The sequence below is a fragment of the Schistocerca cancellata genome, chromosome 6, assembly GCF_023864275.1.
Source record: "Schistocerca cancellata isolate TAMUIC-IGC-003103 chromosome 6, iqSchCanc2.1, whole genome shotgun sequence".
Classification (NCBI taxonomy): Eukaryota; Metazoa; Arthropoda; class Insecta; order Orthoptera; family Acrididae; genus Schistocerca; species Schistocerca cancellata.
Window position 1 is genome coordinate 370,877,568 of NC_064631.1, and position 19,804 is coordinate 370,897,371.

Below are 19,804 nucleotides of genomic sequence, written 5' to 3' on the forward strand. Positions count from 1 at the left end.
ACCACATGATAACATAAGCTGATTGCAGTAGATGTTTCTGCTCCACATGCGGTGGAGTAGAACCCCACATGCAACAGTTCTGTGCATTCACAGCACCATGCAGAGTAAAATGTGCCTCGTCATCCCAAAGAATATTCTCTGGACAAATGTCATCCATTTCCATGCATGCCAAAAAACAAAGCTCAAAGTAATGGCATTGTAGCTTATCTTGGGGCTTCATTTGGTGCACATTCTGAATCTTGTAGGGATATTGCATGCTGCAAAATCTTTTGAACTGTTGACCTGGGGAGAGAGAATTCCCTTGATAAAGCTCAAGTACTGGTTGCAGAATCTGAGGCATGTGCTGCACCACCTGTTTCTTCAGACTTCTTGATCATATTTTTCAGCCCATTTAATGACATAGGGCCTCTTCACAATTGTGCCTGCTGACGATATTCCCTCAGTGTAGCACTGTTGTTGCTGTCATTCTGATTAAACAACTTTACCAGCAGTGCACAGTCTTTCTTCACAATAGTTATTGGGTTTCTTATAGAAAACTTCAACCAAAACCTTTACGCCAACAGTCACTTCACAAAAGAAATTAACATGAACACTCTCTCTCTCTCTCTCTCTCTCTCTCTTTCCAAGCATTAATCCTGACTTGCAGGGTCTGCTGTTTTGCTACATCTCCACCATTTCTCCCTGTCATTGACATCTTCTGGTCTTAAGCCAACAATGTTCATGTCTCCCCTGACATTGTCTGTTCATCCCTTTGCTGGTCTTCCTCATGGTCTTGTTCCTCCTGGGTTGATATGGAACACTATTTTTGTGACTGAGTTGTCTTGCTTTCTCATGACGTGGCCGTAACAGCGGAGACGGGCTTTCCTCACTTTTTCGGTGCGACACCAAACCTTCGCCGGACATCTGTATTTTTTGCGTGGTCACATTGTGTCAGCCCCATGGACCATTGAAGTACGAGGGTTGTTTTTTAAGTAAGGGCCATTTTTATTTTTAAGAAAAGATACAAATACTTTTGTAAAAAGACTTTTATTTTCTGATTCTACACTCTTTTACCTATTTTTCTACATAGTTGCCTTGTTTATTTAAGCACTTGTCATACCGTACAACTAAGTTTTTAATTCCCTCTTCAAAGAATTCGGCCGCCTGCTCCAACAGGCAAGACTTCACGGCCACTTTCACTTCATTGTCGTCATTGAAGCGCTGCCCGCCAAGATGGTGTTTCAGGTACCGGAAAAGGTGAAAATCGCTAGGAGCGAGGTCGGGGCTGTATGGTGCATGGTCCAAAACTTCCCAGCCAAAAGAATCAATCAAATCCCGAGTCTTTTGAGAGGTGTGAGGCCTAGCATTATCGTGCAGGAGCAAAACTCCTTTTGTCAGCATGCCGCGCCTTTTGTTTTGAATTGCTCTGCGGAGCTTCTTTAGAGTTGCACAGTAGGCATCTGAGTTGATTGTCGTTCCTCGTGGCATAAAGTCCACTAGCAAAGCACCGCGCTGGTCCCAGAACACAGTTGCCATAATCTTGCGCTTTGACAGCGTCTGTTTGGCTTTGACCTTGATGGGTGAGATTGTGTGTCGCCATTCCATCGATTGTCGCTTGCTTTCGGGAGTGATATGGGATACCCATGTTTCATCTCCAGTGACAATTTGACTCAACATGTCATCCCCTTCTTCCTCGTAACGAATCAAAAAGTCCAATGAAGTGGCAAATCTCTTCCCTTTCTGGTCATCTGTGAGGAGTTTGGGTACCCACCGAGAACACAGTTTCTTAAAGTTTAGGTTTTCAGACACAATTTTGTACAAAACCGATCTTGAAACTTGTGGAAATTCCAAAGAAAGAGTGGAAATCGTGAATCTTCTGTCCTCACGAATCTTTGTTTTGACTGCAGCCACCAAATCATCAGTGATCACAGAGGGCCGGTCTGAGCGTTCTTCGTCATGGACATTTTGACGTCCATTTTTAAACTCTCTAACCCATTGACGCACTTTACCTTCACTCATTGCATTCAAGCCATAAACTTCTGTTAACTGACGACGAATTTCTGCAGCTGATAGGCTTCTCGCGGTCAAAAAACGTATCACTGGTCGTATCTCACACGCGATGGGCGATTCAATAATCATAAACATTATAAAGTAGCACAGTGATGCGTACACGTCAGCTACAGAGCTGCAACTTGCATCAGTGTGAACGGGAAGGATGCCGGCAAGTGGCACGGTGGCTTGTTGCGGCGTCCGTGTGAACTGCGGGACTATACGCGCGAATGGCCCTTACTTAAAAAACAACCCTTGTATCTTCATCTCCATGGTGTGTAACATTTGCTCCTGTTGTTTCATCATAGAGTGACACTCAGTCCCATACATTGTTGCTGAGCTTACCATGATCTTATATACTTTTGCCTTTAGATACTGAGGCATCGCAGAGGACTCCAGTGACCTGTCTCCACTTGAGCCAAGCTGCATTTACCCTCATCTGAGTATCAAGAGTTGTGTCACAGCCTGAGGTGATGACAGACCGTAGGTACTTAAAATGCCTGATCTTTTGGAGGTCTTCTTTGCCGATACTTATGGTGCCTCTGGTTTGGGAGCCACATTCTAGGTACTCTGTCTTCTGGACATTGAGGTGCAGTCCATTTTCAGCCAGTCTGTCCTTCCACATTTGAACCTGGTGCTGGAGTTCAGGGCGGGCTTGGAACACTGACAGTTTAATTATAACCACCCCCGTATAAATGCTTTGGCAAGCAACTCAAGCATTTGAAACATTATATGAGATGAATGGTCTAGTATTATTTAATGATGTATTGTTTCTCAGTAGTCTAATGCACAACATATTTCTCTACAGTGCCATAAATATCAGAGAGCTATTGACATTTCCAAAGAATGCCTATGAAATCCGGGGTATTGTACCGACACACACATCCACGACACATGTATTTTTCATTAAATATGTTAACATTGTTCAGAATACAGAAATGATGACCTTCTTTCAATCACCCACATATTGCCAAGGGCATTTTAACTATTCGCTGCAGAAGTTGCACTGGGAAGCCTTTACACATCCTCCATACAATCCTAATCTCCCGCCATGTGATTTCCATATTTTTGGAGCCATGAAGGAAGACACTCATGGCCATGGATTTACTTTAGATAAAGAAGTACATGCCTGGGTACAATCATTGTTCCTTAGGCCACTGCAGACATTTTTCCATTGAGGCCTTGACCATCTCATTCAGATAAATGTATTAACAGTTATGGTGATTACTTTTGAAATAGTAAAATGTTTACTTCCTTTTTTCCATTTGTCTTGTTTTCATTTGATTGCCTGTTATATTTTGCACTATTAACTTTTTCAAATAAGAAAAAAAAGACTCTTAATAGCAACATCATGTACATTAACCATCTACTGAAATGCGTATAAAAATATCACATTCCTAAAAAGAGAAGCCTTAGACAAACCGCTGTATCGGATTCTACAATATTATGTAACTGTGGAAGTTGTATTTCAGTCTGAATAACTCAATAATGAGCATCCTGCTTCAGTTTTGTTACTAGATAACCTAATAATTTTTAGGTGTGGTGAATCAGATATGTTATTAAATTTTCCTGACAGATTAAAACTGTGTGCTGGACTGAGACTCAAACCTCAGTTCTTTGCCTTATGTAGGGAAGTGCTCTGCTGAATGGGCTATCCAAGGATGACTCATGAGCTGCCCTTTCAGACCAACATCTGCATTAGCTTAAGAGAAAACATACAGAAGTACTGGCAGATGTAGGGCTATTTGGGAGTGTCATTGAGTCACATTTGAACAGCTCAGTTGGTAGAGCACTTCCCTGCAAAAGGCAAAGATCCCAATTTTTATTTCTGGTCTAGCACACAGTTTTAATTTGCTAGGAAATTTCAAATCAATGCTCACTCTGCTGTAGAGTGAAAATTCATTCTGGGAGATGTCCTTATTTTCTTTTGTTTTTGTTGGAATTTCCAATTTTAGATGAGAGTTCGCTGAAGACCATTGAGAATACAGAACGTGTTTTTGAACTACACTCCTGGAAATTGAAATAAGAACACCGTGAATTCATTGTCCCAGGAAGGGGAAACTTTATTGACACATTCCTGGGGTCAGATACATCACATGATCACACTGACAGAACCACAGGCACATAGACACAGGCAACGGAGCATGCACAATGTCGGCACTAGTACAGTGTATATCCACCTTTCGCAGCTATGCAGGCTGCTATTCTCCCATGGAGACGATCGTAGAGATGCTGGATGTAGTCCTGTGGAACGGCTTGCCATGCCATTTCCACCTGGCGCCTCAGTTGGACCAGCGTTCGTGCTGGACGTGCAGACCGCGTGAGACGACGCTTCATCCAGTCCCAAACATGCTCAATGGGGGACAGATCCGGAGATCTTGCTGGCCAGGGTAGTTGACTTACACCTTCTAGAGCACGTTGGGTGGCACGGGATACATGTGGACGTGCATTGTCCTGTTGGAACAGCAAGTTCCCTTGCCGGTCTAGGAATGGTAGAACGATGGGTTCGATGACAGTTTGGATGTACCGTGCACTATTCAGTGTCCCCTCGACGATCACCAGTGGTGTACGGCCAGTGTAGGAGATCGCTCCCCACACCACGATGCCGGGTGTTGGCCCTGTGTGCCTCGGTCGTATGCAGTCCTGATTGTGGCGCTCACCTGCACGGCGCCAAACACGCATACGACCATCATTGGCACCAAGGCAGAAGCGACTCTCATCGCTGAAGACGACACGTCTCCATTCGTCCCTCCATTCACCCCTGTCGCGACACCACTGGAGGCGGGCTGCACGATGTTGGGGCGTGAGCGGAAGACGGCCTAACGGTGTGCGGGACCGTAGCCCAGCTTCATGGAGACGGTTGCGAATGGTCCTCGCCGATACCCCAGGAGCAACAGAGTCCCTAATTTGCTGGGAAGTGGCGGTGCGGTCCCCTACGGCACTGCGTAGGATCCTACGGTCTTGGCGTGCATCCGTGCGTCGCTGCGGTCCGGTCCCAGGTCGACGGGCACGTGCACCTTCCGCTGACCACTGGCGACAACATCGATGTACTGTGGAGACCTCACGCCCCACGTGTTGAGCAATTCGGCGGTACGTCCACCCGGCCTCCCGCATGCCCACTATACGCCCTCACTCAAAGTCCGTCAACTGCACATACGGTTCACGTCCACGCTGTCGCGCCATGCTACCAATGTTAAAGACTGCGATGGAGCTCCGTATGCCACGGCAAACTGGCTGACACTGACGGCGGCGGTGCACAAATGCTGCGCAGCTAGCGCCATTCGATGGCCAACACCGCGGTTCCTGGTGTGTCCGCTGTGCCATGCGTGTGATCATTGCTTGTACAGCCCTCTCGCAGTGTCCGGAGCAAGTATGGTGGGTCTGACACACCGGTGTCAATGTGTTCTTTTTTCCATTTCCAGGAGTGTATAAAGAAGGAGGCAAATTCTGTATAGTTATTTTCACATTTTATTGTAAGTGTGTAAACCAGATTCGATTGAAAATACTTGTTACACTCAGCAACAAATGGCATAAAGAAGTAAATGTACTGGAAAGTGAGTGCAAGAATTCCATGTGTTTGTAGAAGCCTCTACGAGATGAACAGTTTTCAATTTTAACAATATTCTTACCAGTCACATTTGATACAAGAATGGTACCTTTTTGTTTAATTGGAGAAATGTGGAAAACTGTTCTGTTAGACTACATTAAACAAAAATACAGAAAATACGTCAACACCATGGCCTCTCAGACAATACAATGAGTCATACTTCTAAGTACTAAACATAGGGAACTGATCTTTATGATAATTTATTTACATGTTAATTGTATTTCAACTCATTATCCAGATAAATTTCAAGAAATTACACCACATTTTATGTATTGTATAGTCATTTGTGTCCATTTGTGACACCATTCAATCATTTTCACTTGATTGAAATAACATAAGGTTAGTTTCTTTGAAGATAAGACTTAAACAGTTTGTTGTAAGACTATTTGCAGCCCTGCTCCATCATCTTCTTACTATGAATTCTATAGTTGAATATCATAGAGAATACACTCTACTGAAGAGTAGAAATGTCATCTTAGTTTTCATTCTCCTTTCATTATCAGCTGTAATAGACATTGGTGGTTGTGGTTTACAAACAACATACATTGTGTTTACTGTAGGTTGGCTAATTGTTTCCCTAGAACTGAATAGGTAGAAATCAGAAAGCTTCAGTCAGTGATCATTTATTTTTGGTTGCAGCCAACATTACCGAAAGACAGGTAGCCTGCTGTGTTACTGTTGAGTACTTCACTCCATTTTGGACTGTTTTCTTTCTTTGTGATAAGTGTATGTAATTATTGCAGTTGTGATTGTTATTAAACATATCAGTACATAAGATGATTTAAATTTTAGTTACAGACAAAATTTATGTGATTTTATCTCTGTGCAATACTTCAGCTCTCAGGGAAACATGAAGTGCAGATTGAGGTGCCTGCACTGCAGGAGGCAGGTGGCACTTCAACCTGTGTCAGTCTGTGTGGAAACCGGGCTTGCTTCCTCTACTCCCTGAAACTCCCTCTGGCAGTCAGCCATTTTACAGCTAACACAGTATACTTACATTATATGTTTGTCTTTCATTCTGCCATCCTTGCAACTGCATAATTGGGGATCATTAGTTTAGCCTTCTTAAGTCAGAGCTAAAGGTAGAGACATTAAGAGTTTCGACATTTGTAGTGGCATCATTGGTGTTGTCATTAATTATGTGAATAAGCAATTTTTGCCTGGTAACAAATATTAATTGTGACCAAAACATTTTGAGACTTGTTGATAGATACACTGGAACTGTTTCATTCAAAAATTTATCAATAGCATTGTGTAAGTTCACATTAATGTTGTTTTCATTTTATTTTTATTCGTCAGGCTGGAACTTTGGTACTCTTGTTCCTGTATCCTCACTAGCATTATAGGTTTGATTGTACTGCCCTGGGCTTTATTGTGTCACTTGGTACTGGTATGGTATTACTTAGTAGCAGTTGAAAGATATTCTGACATTAAATGAAACACCTAATACTCCTTGAGAACTGATTATTTGCCAAATTTTCAGTGCACAGATCTTTTCTCTTAATGTATTTTGAACTAATTTTTTTATGTCTTTCATTACAATTTCTTCAACTGTAGATATTTGTATTAGGCAGCCATGTTGTTACTGATAGCTGCATCTTTGCCAGTTGCATAAAATGGATTGGGTGTTTTCCTTGCATGAAAATCTATGATACGTAATTCTAAGCCCCTTATCTAATTATACATGCAAAATATACTTTGCATGATTTTGCACCAGTCCTTGTATCTTTGCCAGTAGCACATGCATAGCTCTCTCTACCAACATCTCACAGTCTAAAATGAACTGTTTAAATTTATGCACATGTTTCATATGACTGTCTCTAAAGTACTTCACAACTTACCTGCTTCACAACTTACCTGTTGATGCAAATAGTCAGTAAAATAGCCTTGTTGTTGTTAAGGATCCATAGTGAAATTTAAATTTAGACCAACTATTTTTCTTTGTGGTGTTTCTTTACTTTTTTCCAACATTCAGTGCCTTGTGTTTTCAAATATCTGACCTTTGTTACATGTTGTTTAAATGATATTATTTGTGTATTGTGTATATCTGCACATACCAATTTTTAAGAGCTTTGAACTCACAGTGATGTCACCTACTGTATAATACACTTAGATGACATGTGCTATTGGAATTACACATCAACATCAGGAGAAGCAGTTTCATGCAATTCATGGGTTTCTGTTACATTTGAATTCCAAGCCTATAAAAAGTCACTATGGAAGATTTGTCCATCCAAAACACACTGAATTCAAATGTTTCCATTATGATAATGGTTTTTAAATGAGAGCAGACATTAAAATAAAAAAAAGTTATCATTTTACTGCTACATTTGGTTCTCATAAAATAGCTAAATCCAGAAGAAGGTTTTTGTTGAGGAATATTTTACTGTTTATTATCACCAGTTTCTTCATATAGTCCATTTCTACAATGTATTAGTATGTACTCCTATTTGATAAGACATAATTATACTAATATATGCAAATCTGCAAAATGAAAGGTACATAAATTTTTAGTAGAGGTATGGATCACATTATAATATGTGTCATTCTGATGGAAAGATATAAGTTTTGCATTTTACTGATAAATAGTGTTCAGAACTAAATGTGGTACCTACAGTGTTATTTGCATCAGGAGATGGTCTTTTGGAGAATATTGTTATGTGATCCTTTTTTGAAGTGAGATAGTTTAATAATTTTACTCAACATGTCAGAATCTGTTACATTTCTTACTGCTATCCAGTGAAGATAGGTCTATGGATGAATATTACAAACACTGATGAGCCAAGTCATTATGACCACCTCTAAGTAATATGTTTATCCATCTTTGAAACAAAATATATCACTGATTCTGCATATCAGGAATCTGAAAGTTTGTGATAGGTTTGTGGAGGGAGGTATGTGGCATTAGATGTCTATGCACAGGTCATGTAGTATGTGTAAATAATGAGCCGCTGATTTGTGTATGCAGTGATGCCACCTGATAGCAACCCAGATGGGTTCCATGGGATAGCATAATACTGCTCTCACTAGCCTGTGTCAAGGTCCGCTGCATGTTTCAAGCCACCATTCGCCTTGATGATGATGTTTTCAACCTAGTGTAGCAAAAATTTGATTCACCTGAAGAGCTCACACATTTCCATTGATTGATGGTCGAATTCCGATGGGCATGTTCCTACTGCAGTCATAATTGAAGATGTCGTTGGTCCAACATGTGAACATGTAGGGGTGGTCTGCTGCAGAGCTCCACATTCAACAATGTACAATGAATGGTGTGCTTAGAAACACTTGTGCATGCACCAGCACTGTTTTATTCAGCAGAGAGGTCACAGATCACAGTCTATCCCACTTTACAAAGCAGACAAGCCTTCAAACCCTCTCTTGTGTGAAGGGTCATGAATGTCCAACCATTTAGCGCCTTATGATAGTTTCACTGTCATCCTACCTCTTTCCGAAGATGCTCATGACAGTAGATGTGAACATTCGACCAGTTTCTTGTTCACAGACTTTGCGTAATGATAATCGGCCATTCGTCAAAGTCGCTTATCTCAATGGATTCCCCCATTTGCAGCCCATTTTTTTTGGTAGGGTGATCCCCCATTCATGTCTGCTCTGCATACATACTTTTGTTACTGCATCAAGTGCCTGCAGTGCCACCAGGCTGCATCCAATGTCGTGGTTGGCAGTGGTCATAGTGTTCTGGCTTATCATTGTATGAGTCTCAGTGTTCTAAGGTAGTCACATCTTCTAATCAGATTATGGAACTATGAACTGAGCTACAAATGAATATTTATGTAGTGCTTTGGACTATCTGCTTTGCTCTAGATCTCATAAATTAATTTGAGTACTTTGTATTCAATTCTTATTAATGAAAAATATGCAATCAAAGTGGGGAAAACGCTTAAGAAATTACAGGTTTTGAGCAGTGTGTCTAATGAGTAAAACTCTTATTACTTGGCACTAGATTACATGGAAATATGGGAAAACTGTGATTGTACTTTCATTTGGAAGACTGTATCCCTATATTTGCAAAAGGTAAAAATTTGTTTTTTTGACTTGACAGTGAATTGCTACTATATTGAACTAAAAAAAGCTTTGACATTGACGTTTCAGTGAGTTGAGTGGTATAGACTAACTATTTTTTGTTATATTTTGTTATTTTTATATCAGCTATAATTTTTTTATCTAGCAAGAACTAGGTCCTCTAGTTTTATAAAATTTATTTGTTGAAGCCTTGAGCCAAATTAGTCCTGCTATCATTGGCTTAAATCCATCCCATTACAAATGCCTGTGTGCAAACTGTTATTTTTATTAATTATTTTGTATGTCTTCAATTGTAGCATTTCAATTACTTTTTGGTAATTTTGTAGTATTTAAACTTTAGTTTGTTATCTATTGTCCAAAACTCCAGTCTTTCTTCATTGTGAACAGATACCAAAAGTAACTTATCAAGTTGTTTTTAATTCCTACTCAAGTACAATATTTTTTTCTTGCATTAGCCTCCTCTTTGTGCCCACCAAATATTTCTTGCTATGTATGTGAGTTAAGATAAGGAGGTACATATATTACTCCCAAAAAATTAAGATTTCTTTAAATTAATTTATGTCTGACATTGATACATTACATCAGAATAAGTTTCATTTCAGATCTTCAGATGATGCATTAGATATGCTGCTGAAATTTAAGCACATAGAAACGAGAGAAGCCATTCAGAAGCAGCTAATGTTGAAATTTGATCATATAATGCGGCAGTTTAATAAGGAAATATCTGCTGTGGAAGTTGAGTTTACGGTAAGAAATATGATATTTTTATATACTCCTGATATTTTTTACAATGTTCTAACAACAAATCACTGTAGGTTAATTTGAAGAATGATAGCAATTGCTTCATTTTAACTAAATTACTTAGATTTGCAAGAAATTCTAAGAAAAAAAGAAACTGCTGTGCTCCTTATATAGATAAAAGTATTTGTAGAAACTACATTTTAAGAATGTCAAAGATGGCCCATCTAATTGCCATAGTCTTCTGTTTGAAAGTATCATAATCAAAATGTATTATGAAGTCCAGTAAATGCAGTTTCAAGGGCCCATCCAGTAAACACAGTTTCACAGGCCTCAGTTGTTGTTACTTTTATTAATGACTCAATTTTTGACTTGCCAGTACTTAGGTACCTATTACTTTCTGGTAAATAAATCTTTAAGATGAAATCTAGCAACAGGCACACTTAGGCGATGTACATTGTTCATTCTGTGATGATCACAGTCTGTTGAAATTCACGCTAACTCATGGAGTCATAGTGTCAGTTGGCACAAAATTTGACTACGTATGAGAAAATGCATTACCTCAATACATTACCTGAAGACTGACCTGTACAAAACTTGCCTGCTGAATCCTTTGCCTACAAAAGTGTCTCCTTATTTAGCACTCTTCTGATTTTTTTTCTCCTCCAAAGCCACTCCATGACCCAGAATGCCCAAGCACACTCTGCTTGCACCAGTGAGAATTTGTGATCTCTCACTGAAATATACAAACTAAATTGAAATACAAAGTTGGACCACCATTAGAATAATAAAAATGATACAAAATAAAAATATGGGTTATATAAAACATCTCGCTCTTCCAGTTGTACTTAGACCAAAAACAATATTATATGTATAAGAGTTCAGACACAAGTAATTAATTATGGATTAGTACTTACAGGCTTAAGATAGATAACAAAGAATATACGTTAAAAAATATGAACTAAACTTGGCCTGCTGAATTGATCAATGTTTTCATGCTCAGTCTATTGATGATATCCAATCTTATAAATTTTTTTCATTTATGAGCTACTGGTATTTTTAGTATGGTCAAAATAACTTTCAGTTAAAGAAATCGGAAAACAAATGATAATCCAGACAAATGGAGTACGGTTATGTATGGAGATGTATGAGAAAGTTGTTGTATTACTGTGCAGAATGTGCTGATCTGACACATTTAATAATTAAAATATTTGAACTACATATTAACGCAATAAATAAACTTTTTAAAAATGTGTGGCTTTCTGTGATGATATTTCTTTTGCTAGGTTTTCATCCAACAACTTGTTAGTTACGATCGTATGAGTTGCTCAACAGTTCATAACATTCAGAGATTATTGTAAGAGCATTCATTCATTGTGTTCACCTAAGTTCTGCAGTTTCTGTGATAATTTTAATATCAAAGGCTCAATAGATAATTTTAATATTAAAGTCCCAATATATGCTCTTCAGTGCCATAGGTACATTGATCAGCTGGACCAAATTCTTATCTCAGAACTTCCATCTGGCTTAACATCTGTACAGGATATGAATTATGGAATTATGTTACAAGTTCTATCATGTAAGAACGCTTTGGTTAGGAAGCATGAAATATATGTAATACACTGTCCAGCAACATTAATGCAATCATCTGTCAAAACCCTGAATAACCAGGTTTTGCAGCAAGGACTACTGTGAGACATGCAGGAGGACAGTCATTGAGGTAGTGGAAGGTACCAACAGGGAGAGTGGAGCCACGCCAGCTCCATTGCCATGACCAGCTGCACTAGATTTCTCAGTTGAGACTCCATGGCATGAACTGTCTGATCGAGGTGGTTCCACAGATTCTCATCGTGGTCCTCTTTGAACCATGCATGTACACTGCAAGCTGTGTGACACATTGCATTGTCCTGCTCGTACATGTCATAGTGCCAAGGAGAAATACACTGCACTGGACATGGTCCCCAAGGATAGACGCATACGTCTGTTGATCTACTATGCCTTCCAAAATGATGAGATCACTGAGGGAATTCCATAAAAATATTCTTCAGACCATAACGCTCCATTCTCCAGTCTGGACCCTTCCAGTGATTGTTGTGGAGTATTTGCTTTCATACATTTCATGCTGATGGAGCACACAGTGTGTTTCTTCTGAAAAAGCCACCTGTTCCCACTTAGTGCAATATGGACTTGCAAATTATATCCTTTGTCACCAATCAACAGGTGTCATTATCGGTGCACAAACCAGAAGCCTTTGGCAGAAGCCCATATGCAACAAGACAGTCTGCTGCTCAGCAAATGCATGCCTATTCACCCATACACTTTTCTGCAGCCACCGTTCACCCTTGTCATATGTGGTTGAGGTGCACAGTTGGTTCAGGTGCACAACAGCCGCCTCAGCATTGATTTTGGATAGTGCCATTTTCACATGTATAGTATATCATGGCAGCACGTGAACAGTTTACAAACTTAGCAAATTTGGAAATGCTTCCACCTTTGGCCCAAAAGCCAATGATCATGCCCTATCAGACATCAGACGCTCCACGTCCACATTATGAGAATGACTGCACTGTCTTCTGCATCCCCCAGATATGCTTTATACACTCCTGGAAATTGAAATAAGAACACCGTGAATTCATTGTCCCAGGAAGGGGAAACTTTATTGACACATTCCTGGGGTCAGATACATCACATGATCACACTGACAGAACCACAGGCACATAGACACAGGCAACAGAGCATGCACAATGTCGGCACTAGTACAGTGTATATCCACCTTTCGCAGCAATGCAGGCTGCTATTCTCCCATGGAGACGATCGTAGAGATGCTGGATGTAGTCCTGTGGAACGGCTTGCCATGCCATTTCCATCTGGCGCCTCAGTTGGACCAGCGTTCGTGCTGGACGTGCAGACCGCGTGAGACGACGCTTCATCCAGTCCCAAACATGCTCAATGGGGGACAGATCCGGAGATCTTGCTGGCCAGGGTAGTTGACTTACACCTTCTAGAGCACGTTGGGTGGCACGGGATACATGCGGACGTGCATTGTCCTGTTGGAACAGCAAGTTCCCTTGCCGGTCTAGGAATGGTAGAACGATGGGTTCGATGACGGTTTGGATGTACCGTGCACTATTCAGTGTCCCCTCGACGATCACCAGTGGTGTACGGCCAGTGTAGGAGATCGTTCCCCACACCATGATGCCGGGTGTTGGCCCTGTGTGCCTCGGTCGTATGCAGTCCTGATTGTGGCGCTCACCTGCACAGCGCCAAACACGCATACGACCATCATTGGCACCAAGGCAGAAGCGACTCTCATCGCTGAAGATGACACGTCTCCATTCGTCCCTCCATTCACGCCTGTCGCGACACCACTGGAGGCGGGCTGCACGATGTTGGGGCATGAGCGGAAGACGGCCTAACGGTGTGCAGGACCGTAGGCCAGCTTCATGGAGACGGTTGCGAATGGTCCTCGCCGATACCCCAGGAGCAACAGTGTCCCTAATTTGCTGGGAAGTGGCGGTGCGGTCCCCTACGGCACTGCGTAGGATCCTACGGTCTTGGCGTGCATCCGTGCGTCGCTGCGGTCTGGTCCCAGGTCGACGGGCACGTGCACCTTCCGCCGACCACTGGCGACAACATCGATGTACTGTGGAGACCTCACGCCCCACGTGTTGAGCAATTCGGCGGTACGTCCACCCGGCCTCCCGCATGCCCACTATACGCCCTCGCTCAAAGTCCGTCAACTGCACATACGGTTCACGTCCACGCTGTCGCGGCATGCTACCAGTGTTAAAGACTGCGATGGAGCTCCGTATGCCACGGCAAACTGGCTGACACTGACGGCGGCGGTGCACAAATGCTGCGCAGCTAGCGCCATTCGACGGCCAACACCGCGGTTCCTGGTGTGTCCGCTGTGCCGTGCGTGTGATCATTGCTTGTACAGCCCTCTCGCAGTGTCCGGAGCAAGTATGGTGGGTCTGACACACCGGTGTCAATGTGTTCTTTTTTCCATTTCCAGGAGTGTATATCCTCCACTGCTATTGCTGCCACATGCCATCTGTGTGTTGTAATTGCATGTTGACACCAAACATAGGTGGTGGTTACATTAATGTGACTGTATCATACAGAAAGAATAAATTAGCACTGAATATGAGAGAAACTACAGTAGCATATCTTGAGACATTTATACTCTAACAGGGAGTAAATAGTTAAGTTGCCTTGACAGAAGTAGGGCTGCCACATGTTGCGTCAAAGTTTTGTCTGTGAGAATAAAGGCTAAAAATTTGTAGCAAAATTCTTGTACTTCTGCATTGATAAGCATCAGAAAGATTTGTGGAATGTAAGTACTTTTTTCTGCAAACTTCAAAATTTTGCTGTTTTTTTTTCCTTTTTCAAATGTGGTGAAATTTAGCTCTTTGCGGATATTTCAATTTTCCTGTGATTTCTTGTAGACAGATGTAAGTAGAAAATGCTATTTTAGTATTAAAGGATTCTTTCATCATTACATATAGTAGAATTTCATAGTAATGAATGAAATCACAAACTGTGAATGTTCTGCAACAGCCCATTTTTAGCTGGTAAATTGAGAAGCACTGTCTGTTATTCTTACTCGTAATTTTAGAAATGAGTACTTGCGTTGAAATGGGGTTGGCAGATACTGCACGTTTGTTTCACAACCAGATATAAATTTTATTGTCACCCTGTTTGCAAGAAAATCAGCTCATAGACAACTGACAAGCAGCATTATCCTTGTGACTGCATCTTAGAAAGTCTGACATTATAACAGTCTGATTAAAGTATTCATGAAGTTGGTAGCAGAGAAATAAATATTTCTCGTTTTTGATGACATTTTGAGTATGAAAATATATTTGTGTTTTATGGATGATTACTCAACACTTGCATTATAAGTTTGAGCATGTTAAAAAACTGCTTGTCATGTCACTAGAACATTAGAGTCTTTTATAGAAGGATTTCTAATTAATATCTCCAGCTTGTCAAGGAGGGGGTGGCTTATTTGCCTCAGTGATAGAGATAACAGTACTGTAGATGAAATCACAAGGTAGAGATGTATCTGTGGAGAGGCCAGAGTAATGTGTCGCTCCTGAAGAGCTGCAATAGTTGTAGGGGCAATAGTCTTGATGATTGAGTGATCTGGCTTTGTAACATTAACCAACATGTCCTTGCTATGATGGTACTGTAAATGGCTGTAATCAAGGGGAAACTACAGCCATTATTTTTACCAAGGGCATTCAGCTCTGATAAATGGTTAAACAACGATGGTGTGCTCATGGATAAAATATTTTGTTACCAAAATTGTCCCCAATTTGTATCTCCTTGGAGCACCTACTTAAGAGGATATTGTCATCAGGCATGACAAAACTGGCATTCTACTGGTGGGCAAGTTATTAGACCCCTTTATCAGGAAGGTAGGCTAAGAAATTTAAAAAAGGAAATAGACAGGTTGTGAAGTGTGGTGGCAGGAAGAATAGGATTTCTGGTCAATTTATTACAGGGCTATAAATGTAAAATCAAGTAGGTCTAATGCAGGAGTAAGTCTCACACTGAATTTACTGTTAACAGCATAGTGAACACATTGTCATAGCCATAGACAAGAATCCAATACCCACCACAATAGTATACGTTTATATGCCAACTGGCTCCACAAGATGATGAAGAGATTAGAAGAATGTATAATGAGATACTGAAAACACATGAGGATTTCTAATAGATTACATAACAGTAAGAAAGAGATTTTGAAACCATATTTTAAATTGTACATTTCCAGGAGCAGATGTGCAATCTGACCATAATTTATTGGTTACAAACTTCAGATTGTACCTGAAGAAATTGCAAAAAGAGACAGTGAAGACATTAGATAATCAAATAACGAAAACAACAAATCCCAGAATAAATCTGTAGCTAACATACAAGATATTGCATGTGACTGAGGAAAGCAGTAAATGTAAAAATGCACCAAATGAAACCTGCAAATGAGAATACAGACAGACAAAACAAGTATGACAGGAAGTGCAAAATGGCGAAGCAGGAACACCTAGATGAGAAATGCTAGGTTGTAGAAGCATGCATAACAATGGGAGAGATAGATACCACCTATAGGAAAATTAATGAGACCTTTCAGGAAAATAATAGTGGCTGTATGTATATCAAGAGCTCATATGGCAAGTCCCTGCTGAGACAGGAAGGAAAAGCTGGCAGGAATATATGGAAGAGCTAGACATGGGAAGCCAGATCCTGGAAGGTGTGAATATTACTGAACTATCAGTTTAATAAGTCATCCTTAAAAAATACTGTCACAAATTATTTATAGAATAATGAAAAACTGGGAGGATCCAGAGAAATATAGGAACACAGAAGGCTACACTGACCTTATGGCTTATCTTTTAAAATGGGTTAAAGAAAAAAAAAAATAGTTTACGGAATTTGTAAGTTTAGAGAAATTTTTGATGATGTTGGCTGGGATACACTCTTTGGAGTTCTGAAGGTAGCAGAAATAAACTGCAGAGAGCAAAAGGTTATGAAGGCAAATAAGTAATTGCGAAAGGAGTAAGACAGTCTTGTAGCTTCTTGCCAATGATATTCAGTTTGTTCCTTGAGCAAGCAATAAAGCAAACCAAAGAGAAATTTGGAGAAGGAATTAAAGCTCAGGGAGAAGAAATAAAAGTTTTGAGGTTTGCCAATGATATTTTAATTCTATCAGAAACAGTAAAATCTAGAAAGAGCAGTTGAATGGAATGGATAATCGACTGTAGCCAAATCAAATCCTGTGGTGCTGAATAAGTTACAGTAGATAATGAGACACTAAATGTAGTAATTCAACTTTGCTATTTGGGTAGCAAAATAATTGATGATATCCAAGGTAGACAGGGTATGAAATGCAGACTGGCTATAGCATGAATAGCATTTCCAAAAAGTATGAATTTGATAACATCTAATATGAATTTAAATGTTAGGGAGCCTTTTCTGAAGCTATTTGTCTGGAATGTAGCCTTGTATGTAAGTGCAATGTGGGTGACAAGCAATTCAGAAAAGAAGAGAATAAAGCTCTAGAAATGTGATGATGCAGAAGATTAAATAGATCAAGTAACTAATGAGGAGGTACTGAATCAAATTGGGGAAAAAAAGGAATTTATTGCACAACTTTACTAAAAGAAGGGAATGGTTGATTGCACACATCCTGAGGCATGAAGGAATCATCAGTTTGGTAATGAGAGGAAGTGTGGTGGTTAAAAAATGTAAAGGGAAACCAAGGGATGAATACATATGCAGGTTAAAATGGATCTAGGTTGCAGTATTAACTCAGAAATGAAGAGGCTTTGGCAGGATACTGTAGTGTGGAGAGCTATATTATAAAGTATTTAGATGGAAGGCCACAACTGCAACATCTCCAATGTAACATGTATATCTCGAGGAACTTGAAGAATCTCTGATGGGCTAGTTACATCTCTTCAACCATATAACAGAGAATTTGAAAAAATAGCTAAGAACCTACCAGAACATAATGATCCTCTGGCATCAAGTTGTATTGCACATATTCTGGTGCTGATAAATAGTGACACTGACTAGTTAGCAGTTAACAGTTATAGATCAGATAGTGGGCTTGTCATCCTATAAGAATTTCTGGACTTGGTACCAATGCATTATACAACATTGACAAATACTCTTGTGTGTGTGTGCAAGAGCTAATAAACTGGTGTTGATGTCAAGAATTCTTGTATATCTGGATGCAGATGGTATAGTGGCATGGTTTCACAAAACATCAGTTTATATTTCTTATGCAATAGAAGCTGAAACCATTACGTCCACAAAATTCTTGTATTACACTGCAACCAGACTGACATTTGTTTGCTACCAAGTCACACTAAATGATATTCTCAAAGGTATTGAAATAGGCTTCCAGTGGTAAGAGGAAATGTATAATGTGTTTTCTCTTCCTCTTTCTATCTATGTGCACACTGTGAGACCTGAAGTACATCAACCAAATGTGTGGCTAATTATGCGACAGTATCATAAATTATTACAAAGATTTCACACAAATTAAATAGTTTAAACATCATAAGTTTGCCAGTATGATTATGCCAATCGTGTGAAATATTTTTTTCCACAATAAAGAAAGTAAATCTTCCCACAGCAACTCATTGGCATACTTAAGTGCAAAAGTGTGTTTTAGGTTATTATTCTCAGAAAGTCACTATGGTCATTGATGTTTTTCTAGAAACAAAAAATACTCATTAACTATTAGAGTTCTTCTATTTACGCAGAAATGAAGTGAAAAGAGATGCTACTGATTTTAAAACTACATATTTAATCCATCTTTATACCGTAGCTTGAAGATGCCTGTGAAAGCAACACTTAGGGGAATTTATCCAAGCAAACATGGGTGTGGATGCATTGGATCACACAGGACTGACTGGTCACTGATGGAGTATGTAAAGAAAGTAAAGAACACCAGAACAAAATGAATGTGAAATCGTAGAACAACAATGCGTGTAAATACTCTTTTTGGAGGAGTGGCACAATTTACCAAGAGATTTCCTCAGTGCATTCCAAGGAAGTGTTCCTAAAGTTAATTACTGGTCCAACAGTATCAAAGGAATAGGAAGATGTAAATACTCCTCCTCAAGATCCTCCGTAACAAGACAACAATTTCCACCCTCTTTCCCATCCAAGATGTCCCTGAACTGAGTGACTTCCTTGTTGGCAATGAGCTGTAGATTGTGTGCCAATCACTCCCTGTTTACGAAGACTGCCAACTCTAGTGTTTTAACCAATATTGTGTTACAAGTTTTATTAACCGTAATTCTATACTGGCTGTCAATAATAAGCCTCACATTAGAACATGAATAACTTTTTAATGTGGTTTCATGAAAGAGTGTTGCTTCTGTGTTTTATTTAGCAGTGGACATGATCATAACATTTTGAGGCAGTAAATTGGTAGTGCATCAGCTGATGATAATGCATCTGATGCTTTCTATAGGCCTATGTAGAGACACAAGTGGACCTGATTGCTGTTAGAAAGAAACAAAAACAATTAATTATTCAGATTTTTTAAAAATAGGCAAACTTCAAATTGTTTTAATTTCATATTTTGAAGAATATTAAAATGACAGTAAGAGTAACTGATTCATGTTCATTTGTTCTGTTTTTGATGCTTTCCTGTGTTCCACACTTTCCTGCCTTTTATACTTTTTTAGGTCAATCTGCTGAAAAGGGTAAAAGAGGTTTTACTGTATTATGTTTCTGTAGATAGCTACTTCATATTCATCACTTGATCATGACATTAACAATGCAGTGAGGTGTATGGATACACATTCAGATGAGGAGGTAGCAGACCTCCACAAAAGTTGCAGAACCTGATGAATGACAGAAACTTTC

At 39.9% G+C, this 19,804-nt stretch overlaps 1 protein-coding gene across 1 annotated transcript in view; it reads left to right on the forward strand.

Annotated features, from left to right (window-relative positions):
* The window catches only part of LOC126088334 (dynein axonemal heavy chain 10-like), a 199,743-nt gene that overhangs the window by 59,440 nt on the left and 120,499 nt on the right, over positions 1–19,804 (forward strand). Inside the window, exon 4 of the mRNA XM_049906468.1 lies at positions 10,279–10,423. Coding sequence (XP_049762425.1) covers positions 10,279–10,423 — 145 coding nt within the window. The remainder of the gene's footprint in view (positions 1–10,278; positions 10,424–19,804) is intronic.